The sequence below is a fragment of the Aethalodelphis obliquidens genome, unplaced genomic scaffold, assembly GCF_003676395.1.
Source record: "Aethalodelphis obliquidens isolate GAN/ISIS:26980383/991018 unplaced genomic scaffold, ASM367639v1 scaffold9, whole genome shotgun sequence".
Taxonomy (NCBI): domain Eukaryota; kingdom Metazoa; phylum Chordata; class Mammalia; order Artiodactyla; family Delphinidae; genus Aethalodelphis; species Aethalodelphis obliquidens.
This window is the reverse complement of record NW_020837953.1, coordinates 13,133,925-13,147,544: the sequence shown is the minus strand read 5'-3', so window position 1 is coordinate 13,147,544 and position 13,620 is coordinate 13,133,925. Positions and strand designations below refer to the sequence as shown.

The 13,620-nt window shown below is 35.5% G+C and overlaps 1 protein-coding gene across 2 annotated transcripts in view; it reads right to left on the bottom strand.

Annotated features, from left to right (window-relative positions):
• Window positions 1–13,620, bottom strand: part of SPATA6 (spermatogenesis associated 6) — a 154,003-nt gene that overhangs the window by 120,818 nt on the left and 19,565 nt on the right. For both annotated transcript variants that reach the window (XM_027108605.1, XM_027108604.1), the window contains exons 2-3: window positions 8,740–8,877; window positions 7,534–7,582 (exon numbers count right to left, since the gene is read on the bottom strand). In XM_027108605.1, coding sequence (XP_026964406.1) covers window positions 7,534–7,582; window positions 8,740–8,877 — 187 coding nt within the window. The remainder of the gene's footprint in view (window positions 1–7,533; window positions 7,583–8,739; window positions 8,878–13,620) is intronic.

Sequence of the window (13,620 nt, the reverse complement as noted above, 5' to 3'; positions counted from 1 at the left end):
TTACTACACTTTAAAAATAAATTAAAAAGTTTTAGGCCTCTAGGCAAAAAAACAAAAATGATTCATAAGTGAAAGAACATTAAACTGTGAGAAAATAATGTGAATACCTGAGGGAGAATTGGGGTTAAGTTAAGCAAAACAAAAAAACTAAAACTATAAAACTAAGCAAAGGAAAGTAATTATTAGTTCAAGTGAAAACAAAATCCTTGCAGAAAAAGTATGATAGTATATATACCACATGGTTCAGCCATAATACTTTTTACATGATCTTAACAATATAATCTAAAATTATGATATAACTGTATTAAGAGAAGAGAAAGACAGAAAATGGGCATGTATATATTTTGAGAGCAAAGAGAGAACATATGAAAACTATTTAAATCCTCATTTTTCATAAGAGAAAGGAGAAATAATGTCCAATATTTAAAAATCAAACGTTTCAAATGCAGTATAAGCATGTTGGAGACAATGGAGGTGAATACAAAGAAAAACAATTTTAAAAAAAAGAAAAGCAGTCGTTAGGGGAGTAGGAAATGATGGAGGATAGGGATGTTACAGGACTGCTGTTTGCAATCAGCTCTGTAGACTATATGTAACTCTGCTATGAAGAAAATTAAAATAATTCTATAACCAATTAAAAATATAATTTCAATATAATTAAAAACCAGACTTAAGGTAAGACATTAATATTTACATATATGCATATGTATGTATGTATGCACCTTGCCTGACAGCAAGTCCTACAGAATAATAAAATTAATTGCCTGGTAGTTCTCTGGGTGAAAAGTTCTAACACCATGTGCACAATGTGCTTACCCTTTCCAGTCTGAAGAACTTGCCTTGCTTTGACACTGCAAATTCAGTACTTGTAAATTGGACAGAAGAAAAAGTTCCACTTTCTTTTCAAATAAATAAATATTAAAAACAAAAACCATTTCATAAAGGAAAGTAAAAGGTTAAAAATAAAGCCAAAGAAGGGAATAGCCCTTTTATAAGGGATATAAGTAAAACAAAAGTACCCCACACTAGCCAGAATCATTCTGGAAGGGGCCAAACACAAGCAGAATACAGCCAATAAAACGTCAATCAAAATATTACATGGGTGTTTAGTATTGCCAGGTATTATTTCTGTGAACAAATTACAGTGAAGAAAAATAAACACAGCTGTTAACAAAATATATTTCCAAATATAGTTTTTAATTCCAATAAGTTTGCTAAAGGTATCAGTGGTCTCAGAAGTATCAGTGATCTCAAGAAGAGTATAAAGTTTAAAAACAAAGGGTTTAAATAGAAAACAAATTTAAGATTTGTGTCAATATACTATATACCTTCTGAACCTACCATTGACACAATGAATCACTGCCAAAGTGAAGTAATGAAATAAACAATACAGGCAGAATTGTTATTGAAACTCCTCAACTGTAAAGAAGTGGCCTGAAAAGTAATTGCTTGGGTTTAATTAGTTTATATTTTATCACAAGAACATAGATTAACTTCTAAAGAGAAAACTATTTCCTAGTTTCTATAAACAGTGTTCTACTCTTTTATATTTAAAAATATATATTTTGGCAAAAATACTTCAAGAAGAAAAGACCTTAAATTATTAATGGAAAAGTTTTTAGAGAACTAATGTTCCTGGAAACCAAATAATAGGTTCATGTAAATTACATCTCCTGGAACATATAGTATAATTAATTCCATTTTACAGTTGCTCTTTCTTATAACTAATGACAATTTCCCTCCTTCTGTAAAAATTGTCATTTTCACATGTACTTTCAACCCAAGTTACAAAGTAAATGTACTCCAGTACTCCAGAAATCTTAGTCCCATGGAGCAAATCAAAAGCTACCATAAACACCTTGAGAGAGAGTGCCAGAATGCCATTAACACTCTGTACCAGCAAGAGTAATTGCTATAACAATTTCCAATAAATGCCTATTTACCTGCCCTAACTGCAAGGGCGAACTGCTGGGAATGCATCTGCCATCATGGATTTAAAATATGAATCCTGAGTCCTACAAGCTCTCCTGACCACTGAGGCAGGGACTCTCTCATTTATAGACACTGAAGGATTTATTCTCAGCCTTCAAATCTTCACCTGAAAGCATTCTGAATACCCCAGACACCAGGTAAGCACTAATTTCCAGAAGCTGAAAAGCAGAGGCTATAATGAAACTGCTATTTTTCCCTACAGGCGAGAGAAAACAATAGGGACAGCTAGTAATCTACTGCAATATAAATAAAGATCGCATCTTCTCTTTATCCAAACGAGAATGAAGCCAGAGCAGCTATTATTATATTACAAATTTTCAAATACAAAATACATCTCCTAATCAAAGGATTGTATACTACAAACAGGTATCTCTCAGTAGGACAGTTCCAACACTCATGAAAACAGTAATGAGAGGCAGTTATACGATGCATTTATGAGATTTTATTTAACTCCTTGAACATCAAATACCTAGTATGTGTCAAGTATTGTCATATGCACACAACAGCTACAAAAAAGGAAAAGTCAATGCTCTTATGAAATTATCACTCTAATGAGAGAGAAAATAAAAAAATAAATAATATATCAGTGCTAGGAAGAAAAACAGGAGGACCATTCATCCCTATTTGCCCTGAGCAGTACCCTTTTCACAGCTGTTGTCTTGGTGGAAATACTAAAAACACACTCTTTTACTCTCAAAGTATTCTGGTGTAGAAGATATAATAACCTTAAAGATAATGGGATAGAGATTGAGATATTGACCAAACGGGGGAGCTATTTTTAAATACTTTGGTGAGAAAAGATCTCTCGTTATAATGATAAATTTGAGGACTGACTTGGAGAGAAGTGAGGGAGCAGGCAAATCCATAGCTGTAGGAAGAGCTTTTCAGGCAGTGTATTTGTGGCAGTATGTAGCTGACCCCTGAACAATGCAGAAGCTAGGGGTGACCATCCTCCTGCAGTTGAAATCCGCATATAGATTACAGTCGGCCCTCCACATCAGTTCCTCCATATAAATGGTTCCTCCGAATCTGCGGTTCAGCATCCACAGGTTCAACCAACCACAGATCATGTACTGTAGTATTTACTATTGAAAAAAATCCGTGTATAAGTGGACCTGCACAGCTCAAACCCACGTTGTTCAAGGGTCGAGTGTACTGTGTACGTGTGACAGAGTATGTTTGTGTGTGTGTGTGTGTGTGTGTGTGTGTGTGTCTGTAGAAGAAAATCTACAAAGTTTCAGTGAAAAAGGAAGAAACTCCAGTTTCAATAGAGTAGTCTATAAAGTAGAAAATTTTTCATTCTCTTTCTCGCCTAAAAATGGTTCCCAGGAAATGGCTTTAGTCATAATTAATTTTAGTCTGGTAGATTCCAGGATTAAAACCATTTCCCTAAAGAGAATGCCTTCTCTATGAATGTAAAATAGCCCTATATGGCTTTTAATGTCATTGGCCCTTAATATCACTTTATATTTATACATCATAAATATATATTTCCCCAGAAGCTTGGTGATTCCGGGGTGCAGATATGGTATGAATGGAACTTGGCAGTTCCCCAATAATAAGAGTAATAATAATAACACACCACCAATAAAAATAAACAAGGGACATTTTAAGTGTTTACTGTGTGCAAGGGACTGTTCTAAGCATTTTATCTGAGGTTACTCAAGTATCTGACCATTTATCAGACTGCCCAGTTAAGGGGGTCTTTGAATCTCCTTGAGCATTTGTACCATCTATCAAAGAAAAAATAGATCCTTACCTCTCAACATACACAAAAATTAACTCAAAGTGGACCATTGGCCTAAATGTAAGGGATAAAACTATAAAATTTGTAGAAGAAAAGAGAAAATTTTTGTGACCTTGGGTAAGGCAAAGACTTCATCAAAAACATGATACATAAAAGAAAAAAATTGATAACCTGGACTTTATAACTTTTGTTCTTCAGAACACCCCATTAAAAGAATGAAAAAAATAAGCCACAGACTGGGAGAAAATATTTACTAATCATATATCTGATAAAGAACTTATATTTAGAATATTTTTAAATACAAAAAAAAACTTACAATTCAGTAAGAAGACAAACTACCCAGTTCAAAAATGGGCAAAATATTTGCACAAGCATTTTATAAGAAAAAGCTACATGAATAGCTCATCTGCACTTGGAAAGATGCTCAACAGTATTAGTATTAAAAGGAAAATTAAAAATACATTGAGAGGGCTTCCCTGGTGGCGCAGTGGTTGGGAGTCCACCTGCCGATGCAGGGGACACGGGTTCGTGCCCCGGTCCGGGAGGATCCCGCATGCCGCGGAGCGGCTGGGCCCGTGAGTCATGGCCGCTGAGCCTGCGCGTCCGGAGCCTGTGCTCCGTAATGGGAGAGGCCACAACAGTGAGTGGCCCGCGTACCGCAAAACAAAACCAAAACCAAAAACAAACAAACAAGCAAAAAACTACATTGAGATACCACTACACATCTATATATTCCAAAAAGACTAACAATATCAAGTCTTGGGGATGATATGGAAAATCTTCATATGTTGCTGGTGGTAATGTAAAATGGTACAGTAACTTTAGAAAACAGGCTGACAGTTTCTTAAAAAGTTAAACATATACTTAGGATACAACCCAGCATGTATCCATATACTCACAGCAACATTGCTCATAATAGCCAAAAACTTGAAACAATCCAAATGTTCATCAAATGGTGAATGGAAGGGGAAAAAAAATTCCATACAAGATGAATATTATTCATAAATAAAATGGAATGAACTACTAATATGTAGAACAACATGAACAAACCTCAAAAACATTATTCCAAGTAAAAGAAGCCAGGCACAAAGGACTAAATGTTGTAAGAACCCACTTATATAAAATTTCTAGAAAAGAAAAATATACAAAGATAGAAAATAGATCAGTGGTTGTGGGGACTGGAAGTGGGCATAGAGACTGAGTACAAGCAGGCGTCAGAACTTTTGGGGTGATGGAAACATGCTAAATTGGACTGTGATGATGGCTCACAACTATATATATTTTCTAGAAATCACTTAACTACAGTTACAATGGGTAAATTTTGTGATACGTAAGTTATACCTCACTAAAGCTATTAAAGTAAGGAAAGGAAAGATGACACTACCTTTCCTACAAGAACAGTATTTCAGGGTCATCACATTGCTGATAAGGAAAATATCTGTTAGAGAAGAATTCCAGCTAACACATATAGAAAAAATTAACAGTATTAGAAAAATCACATTTGGTAACCCCTAATGAAAAGACGGGTCTCAAGGAATGCTGAAGCTGTTCGATGAAAGGCGGTAGAGGAGGTTTATCATGGAGGAATCAGGCTGATGCTGCCTGGAGGCAAAAGATAAATCTTAATATCACTAAACTTAAGACAATCAGACATTATATGCCGCTTGATATGATGCAATAATAAGTACAGAGCACCAATTATGAAGGATTCTTGCCAAAAAAACAAAATAAGCCTGAATCGAACCAAACCTTTAGGTCTAATTTTCAGTTTACATAATATAAGTGACGAATAAGCTAAACAACACTTTGAGGAAGCAGCAGCCAAATCCAAACTGTAGGACATTCTAAAGGACCTGATTTTTCTAACAAATTCACGGCATTAGGAAAAAAAAAAGTGAGGGACACTACTACAGAAAAAAATAAACTGAAGGGCTAAACAGCCACATACATATGTGAACCACGCCTTGATGGGATCCTGATTTTTAACAAACTGTATAAAGACATTGTGGTGGCAATTGGAGAAACCTGCATAATGACTAAGTATTTGATGTTATTAAGGAATTAATATTAATTTTGTTAGGTATGATACCAATATAGTGGTCATATTTTTTTCAAAAAAGCCTTTATCAATTAGAGGTCATGCCAGAATATTTGCAGTGAAATAATGTATGTATAGAATTTGCTTTTAAATATTCCAACATTTTTTTAAGTGGCAGGGTAAACATATAATACAATGGGCAAAATGTCAAAAAACTGTTGAAGCTGACAGGTATATGAGACTTCATCATTCCATCTTTTCCACTTTTAGTATAGCTTTAATTTTTCATATTAATAAGGTTAGGGGACAACAAAAAACTGCAAAGCTGAGAGGAAATTAAAAGTAAAAGAAAAGGGGCCCAAAGCTTACAAGAGAGATCAGGGATAAAGACTGCTGTGGAAGCCATCAGAAGATAGGTAAAACATGAAGCCAAGTCTTTGGAGAATATCATATAAGGAGAGAGTAGAAACTAAGTCAAAAGAGATCAGAGAAGTGAAGCCAGAGGAATTTGAGAAAGATACCAAAAAGTGGACTGTCAGTGATGAAGGAGGAAACCTAAGAGAAAAAGTGAATCAGTGAAATCAAGACAAGAAAGATTCCAAATAATAATAACCACCAAGTACTCTTAGAGACCCTAAATTTCAAATAAAATAGGAAAAATTATGTTTTTTAACAAAAGAACTTCAGAATGATAAGGGAAATAATTATCTTCATATTTCCTAAGATACGCAATTTCTGAGATACTGAACAAGATGTTCAAGAAAATTAAAAGTCATTACGCACTGGCACCAAGTTGCCACCTCACTAGTCTGCCATAGTGGAAGACAGAATACCAAGTGCAAGAACAGCTATAAAAAATAAATACGATATTGACATTAGCCATAAAGAGTTCTTTAAACTATTACTATTAACTCCCTGAAGGTAAAACAATGAGCCAGCCCTATTTCTACCCATATGCCCAGATTCTATCTAGCATGGTTCCAGGCTGCATGTTTCTATATTGCTAGAGTCCCAACGGGGTGCAAAAGGTATGGAAGGGACAGTTGACATTGATGATGCTCAATATTGTTGGCGTTTTGAGCCACAATTATATATTAGACCAATATGGTAATCCCTAATCCCTTTCTGATTACAAGGATAAATAACAGAGCTTTTCATTTCATACTCAGAGCTCAAATAACATATTCCCAAACGTATACCTTTGCATTGCTGCTCTCACAAAAAACTGGATCTTTTTATAGTTGATCCCTAGTACTTTGAAGAATTTACTGTTAACCACAGCCTTGAATACATCACTTTCAAATAATTTATTAACATATTGCATACAATACAAAATGCAAAAGCATATATATTTTAAGCTACTATTACTTCAATCTTCTATTATTTACTCTCTTGATTTGCAATACAGTGAGGTTAAAGACATATTTTTGTTTGCAGGGCAAAGTCCCACCTAACATGAATCTCAGTTCTTACATCATTAACAGCTCATATCATTTTAATCAATAAATAGTTCAGATAAGTCTTTTTGTTATTCACAGATCAAACACAGAAAAAGGAAAAATTCCCCATCTCTCTGCAGCACACGTAGTTTTTATTATTTCCAGGTATATTCCAAAATTCTAAAAAGTGTAAAAAACTTCTCACCTCAAGAGTTTTGAAGTTCTTGTTTGACCCTTTTTGACTTTTATCTAACTCAGGATTAAAGAGCATGATTCTAAAATCTCTTAGAATCAGAAATTAAAAGTTAAAAACTTACTTTCAAGCTGTGCAACCACATCTCCAGGGTCTACTGCTTCAGGGAACACCTATAGTGAGAGAAGGCAGAGGGAAGCAGGATAGAGAAGAGAACGTAAAAGGAAGACATATATGAAATAGTTTTTGTGTTTTCCTTCTCATTCCCAAAATATTCCTTTCCCAACCAAAGAAACTTCTGACATTATTGAGAACTGTCACTTCCTCTCTGCTTCCCATGATCAGTATACAAGATTTTACCAACAAACAAAAATTACATCTGGCTCTGCCTCCCTCTCCAATTTGATCTGCTAGCAGTCCTCCCTTTGTTACCACGGTCATACTTGCCTCCTTGGTGTTCCTCCAGCTCATCAAGCTTATTACCAACAAGACACCTTTATACTTTCTGTTCCTCTGCTTAGAATGCTTTTACCCTAGACCTTTAAATAACTGATACTGTCTCATAATCCAGGCTCAGTTTCAATGTTATTGCCGTCTCTGACCACCCTTTAAAATAAAGAATCCCCCTAATCCTTCTGTCCCCTTACCCTCCCTTTATTCTCTTCATGACACTTACTACTTACTTGATTATTGTCTGTTTCACCTATTACAATGAAAGCTCCAAGAGGGGAGCATGTTTGTTTTTTTTACCCAGTGCCTAGAACAGTGCATGGAACAGAGCAGGTACTCAGTAATTATCTGTGGAGAAGAGGAAGGAGAAAAAGGAAGGAAGGAGGGAAGGAGGAAAGGAAGGAAGGAGGGAAGGAAGGAAGGAAAGAGGGAAGTAGACAAGGAGAGAAGGAAAGGAAAAAGTGAGAAATACAATTGGTAATAATTACCCCAAAGCACCAGATTCAGGGGGGAAAAAAGAAAAGAGACTTATAGAAAGAAGCACCACATGACAGTCATAAGCAAAATATGACCTATTCTTACCTATTAATATCTCCCCTATCTCTTCTATGAAAATGATTACTTAGAATTCAAGGTGCTATATTTTACATAAAGACCACTAAGACAATTTTAGAAGTAAACTGGTCCATCACGAAATAGAGGCAACTGATTCAATGTGTAATATAATGTATATTTATTTTCAAGCTTCCAGATTTAAGTTACAAATCTCCTTTTGAATTAAATCAAAGTGCATAGTCAACAACAGTAATATGTGTTTTTCAAAATTTGGAACCACTTTGATTTTTTATTGGTTAACATTTGATTGGATATTTGAACTCACCTTTTCAAACACCATTCTGGCATTGAAGACCAGTGGAAAACTGGCTGGGACACATTGTGTCTTTTTGTATTGGCCAAACACACAGATGCTAAGATAGATGTCCTCCTTGTCTTTCAGCACCACTCCTGGGCAAGTTACCTGAAAGAAATTAGACAGATGAACATGACTGCTTCATGAATTCCCTGAACTACTGTACTAAAATAACTTACCAAACATTACATAAAAACACTAGTCTGCTAAGCTAATAAAAATATGCACAAGTTAAAAAAAAAAGGAGAGATTCTAGTATTTACAGAGTTAAATGAAATGCCTTTATAACTTCCATCCCTCTGAGAAATCTATGATTTTCCACTTGGTTATCTGTGCTCTATGTACTGGCTCTTGGGACAGACACTAATAGTTTTAAACAGTAAGCCTCAGGCTCCCACTTTATGTAGAATGCTGACATAAACTTATTCAGCATCATTTAATCACAAAGGATTAAGACTCAGCAGAAATAAAGCACAATACTAGAGGACAAAAAAAAATACCAAAAAAAGCACAAATCTGACCTGTATCACCCTAAGTCGCAGCCCATATACACCCTCATCAAAGAAATATGACAAACCTTCAAAGCAAGTGAACTGTAAGTTTCTAGCCCAATGAAATATTTTTTAAATATAAAACTGCACTTAACTATTCTCAGGACCGACACAAGGTATAGGCATAAGATGTAGGGTTTCTAAAAAATACATAGCACAGTCTCTCCAGTTCCTGCCATATTTCATTGTCAGTGATCAACCATACCCTTACTAGGCTATTGAAGATTCTCTAAGATTTGAATCCAACTTATCATATAGCAATATTACTTGACACCTCCTAAAAATACCATCAAAGTATATTTTTTATTGTTTTCTGAACGCACACATTACTTTCTTGCCTCGCATTCTTCCATTATCTGGGTTACTGCTCATTTCTACTCCATGCCATCTCCTCCTCATCTCCTTCTACCTCCCAAGGCTTACATTAACTGCCATCCCATACACAAAACTTCTCTTGATTCACCAACTGTCACTATTCAATTCAATCTAATTCAAACATTTATTGTGAATTTATTATAGTCAAGTAAATAGTTTTAAATTCTCACAGCATTTTATAGTTCTCTTAAGGCCCTAATTATTGTCTCTATGCATTTTAATGAAGTGGGTACACCTCACCTATTTTATTTGATTATAAATTCCCTGAGAACAGAAACTCTAATTTCCTCATCAATGTACCCCAAAACACAGACTTTCCATATTAAGAAGCAGCTCAGAAATTATCTAGTACAGCTTCGAATTTTTTATATAGGGAAACGACAGAGACCCAATAAAGTGAAGGTGATTAACTTACTTAAAGTCACACAATAAATGAGTCAATACAATACACTCAAAGTACTTAGAACAGTGCCTGACAGTGCTTTAAATAAATACTAGTGGGCTTCCCTGGTGACGCAGAGGTTAAGAATCCACCTGCCAATGAAGGGGATACGGGTTCGGGCCCTGGTCCAGGAAGATCCCACATGCCGCAGAGCAACTAAGCCCATGTACCACAACTACTGAAGCCTGCACGCCTACAGCCCGTGCTCTGCAACAAGAGAAACCACTGCCATGAGAAGCCCATGCACCACAAAGAGGGGTAGGCCCCACTCGCCACAACTAGAGAAAGCCCACGCACAGCAACAAAGACCTAACATAGCCAAAAATAAATAAATAAATAAAAATAAATGTATAAAAAAAATAAAAAAATAAATACTATAGTTATTATTAGAATGAAAACCACTATCATCTACCATCTTAATATAGACTATTGCACTGAATAAATGACTAAGACTTCATGTCCCTCTGTAAACAGCAGTTAAGATTATTTTCTATGCTAGCTATTTTGACTCCATCTACCCCTTATTCTATTTTCTACTTTTGTCCTAATAATTCACTATTGATTATTAAAATCAAGGCCCTCAGAAATCTCATTCTGTCCATCAGCTTCATTTTCTATTCTGCCTCATTTAAACCAAACCTGTTAAGAGTACCTCTAAGTCTGTGTTATGCCTACAGATGAGGCTGGTCCAAATTGAGATGGACAGTTAATGTAAAATACAAGATTTTGAAGACTTTTGAAGACTTGCTCAAAAATATTTTAAAGAATGTTTACAAAACAAGTGTAAAAAAACTCATTAACAACTTTTACACTAATTACATGTTGAAAGGATAATACTTATGCTGACTTAAATAAAATTACTGTTAAAATTAATTTTATCACTTCTTTTAATTATTTAATGTAGCTAGGGGAAAATTTTAAATTATATCCTTGGCTCAAATTATACTTCTATCGGACAGCACAGCTCTAACTGTCCTCACTGAAAAATACTGAGTCTCTTTCCAATTTGTAGTATATTTAAGAAGACATGACATTTTTCCTTAGCCACAGTTCTATAAATTCTGTCATTCTTTAAAGGAATACCATGGAAAGTTCCATAAAGAAGGCATCAAAAGAGGGGTTAAAGAAAATCCGACGGAACAAATATAAAACAAATAGCAAACTGGCTGGCTTAAACCAATCATATGGATAATTACATGAATGTAAATATCTTAAGTATTGTAATTAGAAGGCAGAAATTATTAGACTGGATAAAAAAGCAGAACACAATATGCTAGCCTGCAAAAACACAATTTTAAAGATTACGACATACATAGAAAAAGTATTTTCATAATAGTAGAGTAAATATCTCCAAAATCAGCCCCTCCACAGAGAAGCTGAATAGATATTTTTCCAAAGAAGATATACAGATGGCCAACAGGCACATGAAAAGATGTTCAACATCACTAATTGTCAGGGAAATGCAAATCTAGACCACAATGAGATACCACCTCACACTCGACAGAATGGTTATTACCAAAAAGACAAGAAACAACAAGTGTTGGTGAAGATATGGAAAAAAGGGAACTCTCACACACTGTTGGTGGGAATGTCAACTGGTGCAGCCATTATGGAAAACACTATATCGAGGGTTCCTCAAAGAACTAAAATAGAACCAGTTATAGGATCCAGCAATTCCACTCCTGGGTACTTATCTGAAAAAAAAGAAAATACTAATTTGAAAAGGTATATGGGGACTTCCCTGGTGGCGCAGTTGTTAAGAATCCTCCTGCCAATGCAGGGGACACAGGTTCGAGCCCTGATCCAGGAAGATCCCACATGCCACGGAGCAACTAAGCCCGTGCACCACAACTACTGAGTCTGTGCTCTGGAGCCTGCGAGCCACAACTACTGAGCCCACGTGCCACAGCTACTGAAGCCTGAGCTCCTAGAGCCCGTGCTCCACAACAAGAAAAGCCACTGCAATGAGAAGCCTGTGCACCACAACAAAGAGTAGCCCCCCAGTCATAACTAGAGAAAGCCATGCACAGCAACAAAGACCCAACGCAGCCACAAATAAATAAATATAAATAAATAAATATTTTAAAAAAAGAAAAGATATATGTACCATGTTCATTGCAGCACTATTTACAACAGCAAGATATGAAAGCAACCTAAATATCCATCAATAGATGAATGCATAAAGATACACACAAACACATCCCCCCACACATACACACAGGGATATTACTCAGCCATAAAAAAGAATACAATATTGCCATTTGCAACAACATGGATGTACCTAGAGGGTATTATGCTAAGTGAAATAAGTCAGATACAGAAGGAAAAAATACCATAAAGAAGACAAAACAAATGAACAAAACAGAGACACATAGATACAGAAATAAACTGGTGGTTGCCAGAGGGGAGGCGGTGTGTGGGGGGGGGGGTGGACAAAGTGGGTGAAGGGGATTAAGAGGTACAAACTTCCAGCTATTAAGTAAATAAGTAATGGAATTAATGTACAGCATAGGGAATATAGTCAATAATATAATAACTCCATATGGTGACAGACAGTAACTAGACTTATCCTGGTGATCATTTCATAATGTATAAAAATATTGAAACACTATGTTATACACCAGAAACTAATATAATATTGTATGTCAATTATAATTAAAAAATTATTGTAACAAATGGTGAATATTTACTATGAGCCCTAAATTAGACAGTATTGCTGTATAAATGCTAAATTTATTGTGTGGGGGAATTGTATTAAATTTATATAGGAGAATGTCCTTGTTCTTAGGAGATTTACCCTAAAATATTTAGTGGTAAAGTGTCTGAATGTAAGCAACTTCAAATGTTTCATCAATATATTTTTATGCCTATATCTCTACTTGTATCATAGAGAGAGATAAATAAATCAGATGTGAAACAAACAGAAAGTCAGCCCTCCGTAAAAGCAATGAGAACACCAACAACAACTGTCAAAATCAACTTTTTAGAGACCTAGAAATTAACCAGAAGTTTGCAACAATCTGAGGAGCATTTATTCAAGACAAATAGCTGAATTTTGGTAAAAACAGTGATATTGTGGTGTTTTAACATACTTTATTCCCAATTTCCTCTACTCAGGTCTGCTATAGCCTTGACAACCAAGACCCTTACAATCATGGTAGCCATGAAAACTAGCAGCCCTACAGCCACTGTAGGAAATCAGGTATAAAGCTACCCAAAAGCCCTAGCCTAAGGAATTGTCAACCACCATTCACAGGGCTTCTCTTTATTTGACTTGAATCAGAGCTTAGTCACAACAAACATCCTTTACCTGTGAGGCATTTGTCAGAAAAAAAAAAGCAGCTATTGTTTAACATCAGGGATGCCTGAGGCAGTGCCAGTTGGAGCAAACAATAAGTGACCAAAACACTTAAAAGGCAAAGCTGGAGAACTCTGCGTGTGTGTGTGTGTGTGTGTGTGTGTGTGTGTGTGTGTGTGTGTGTG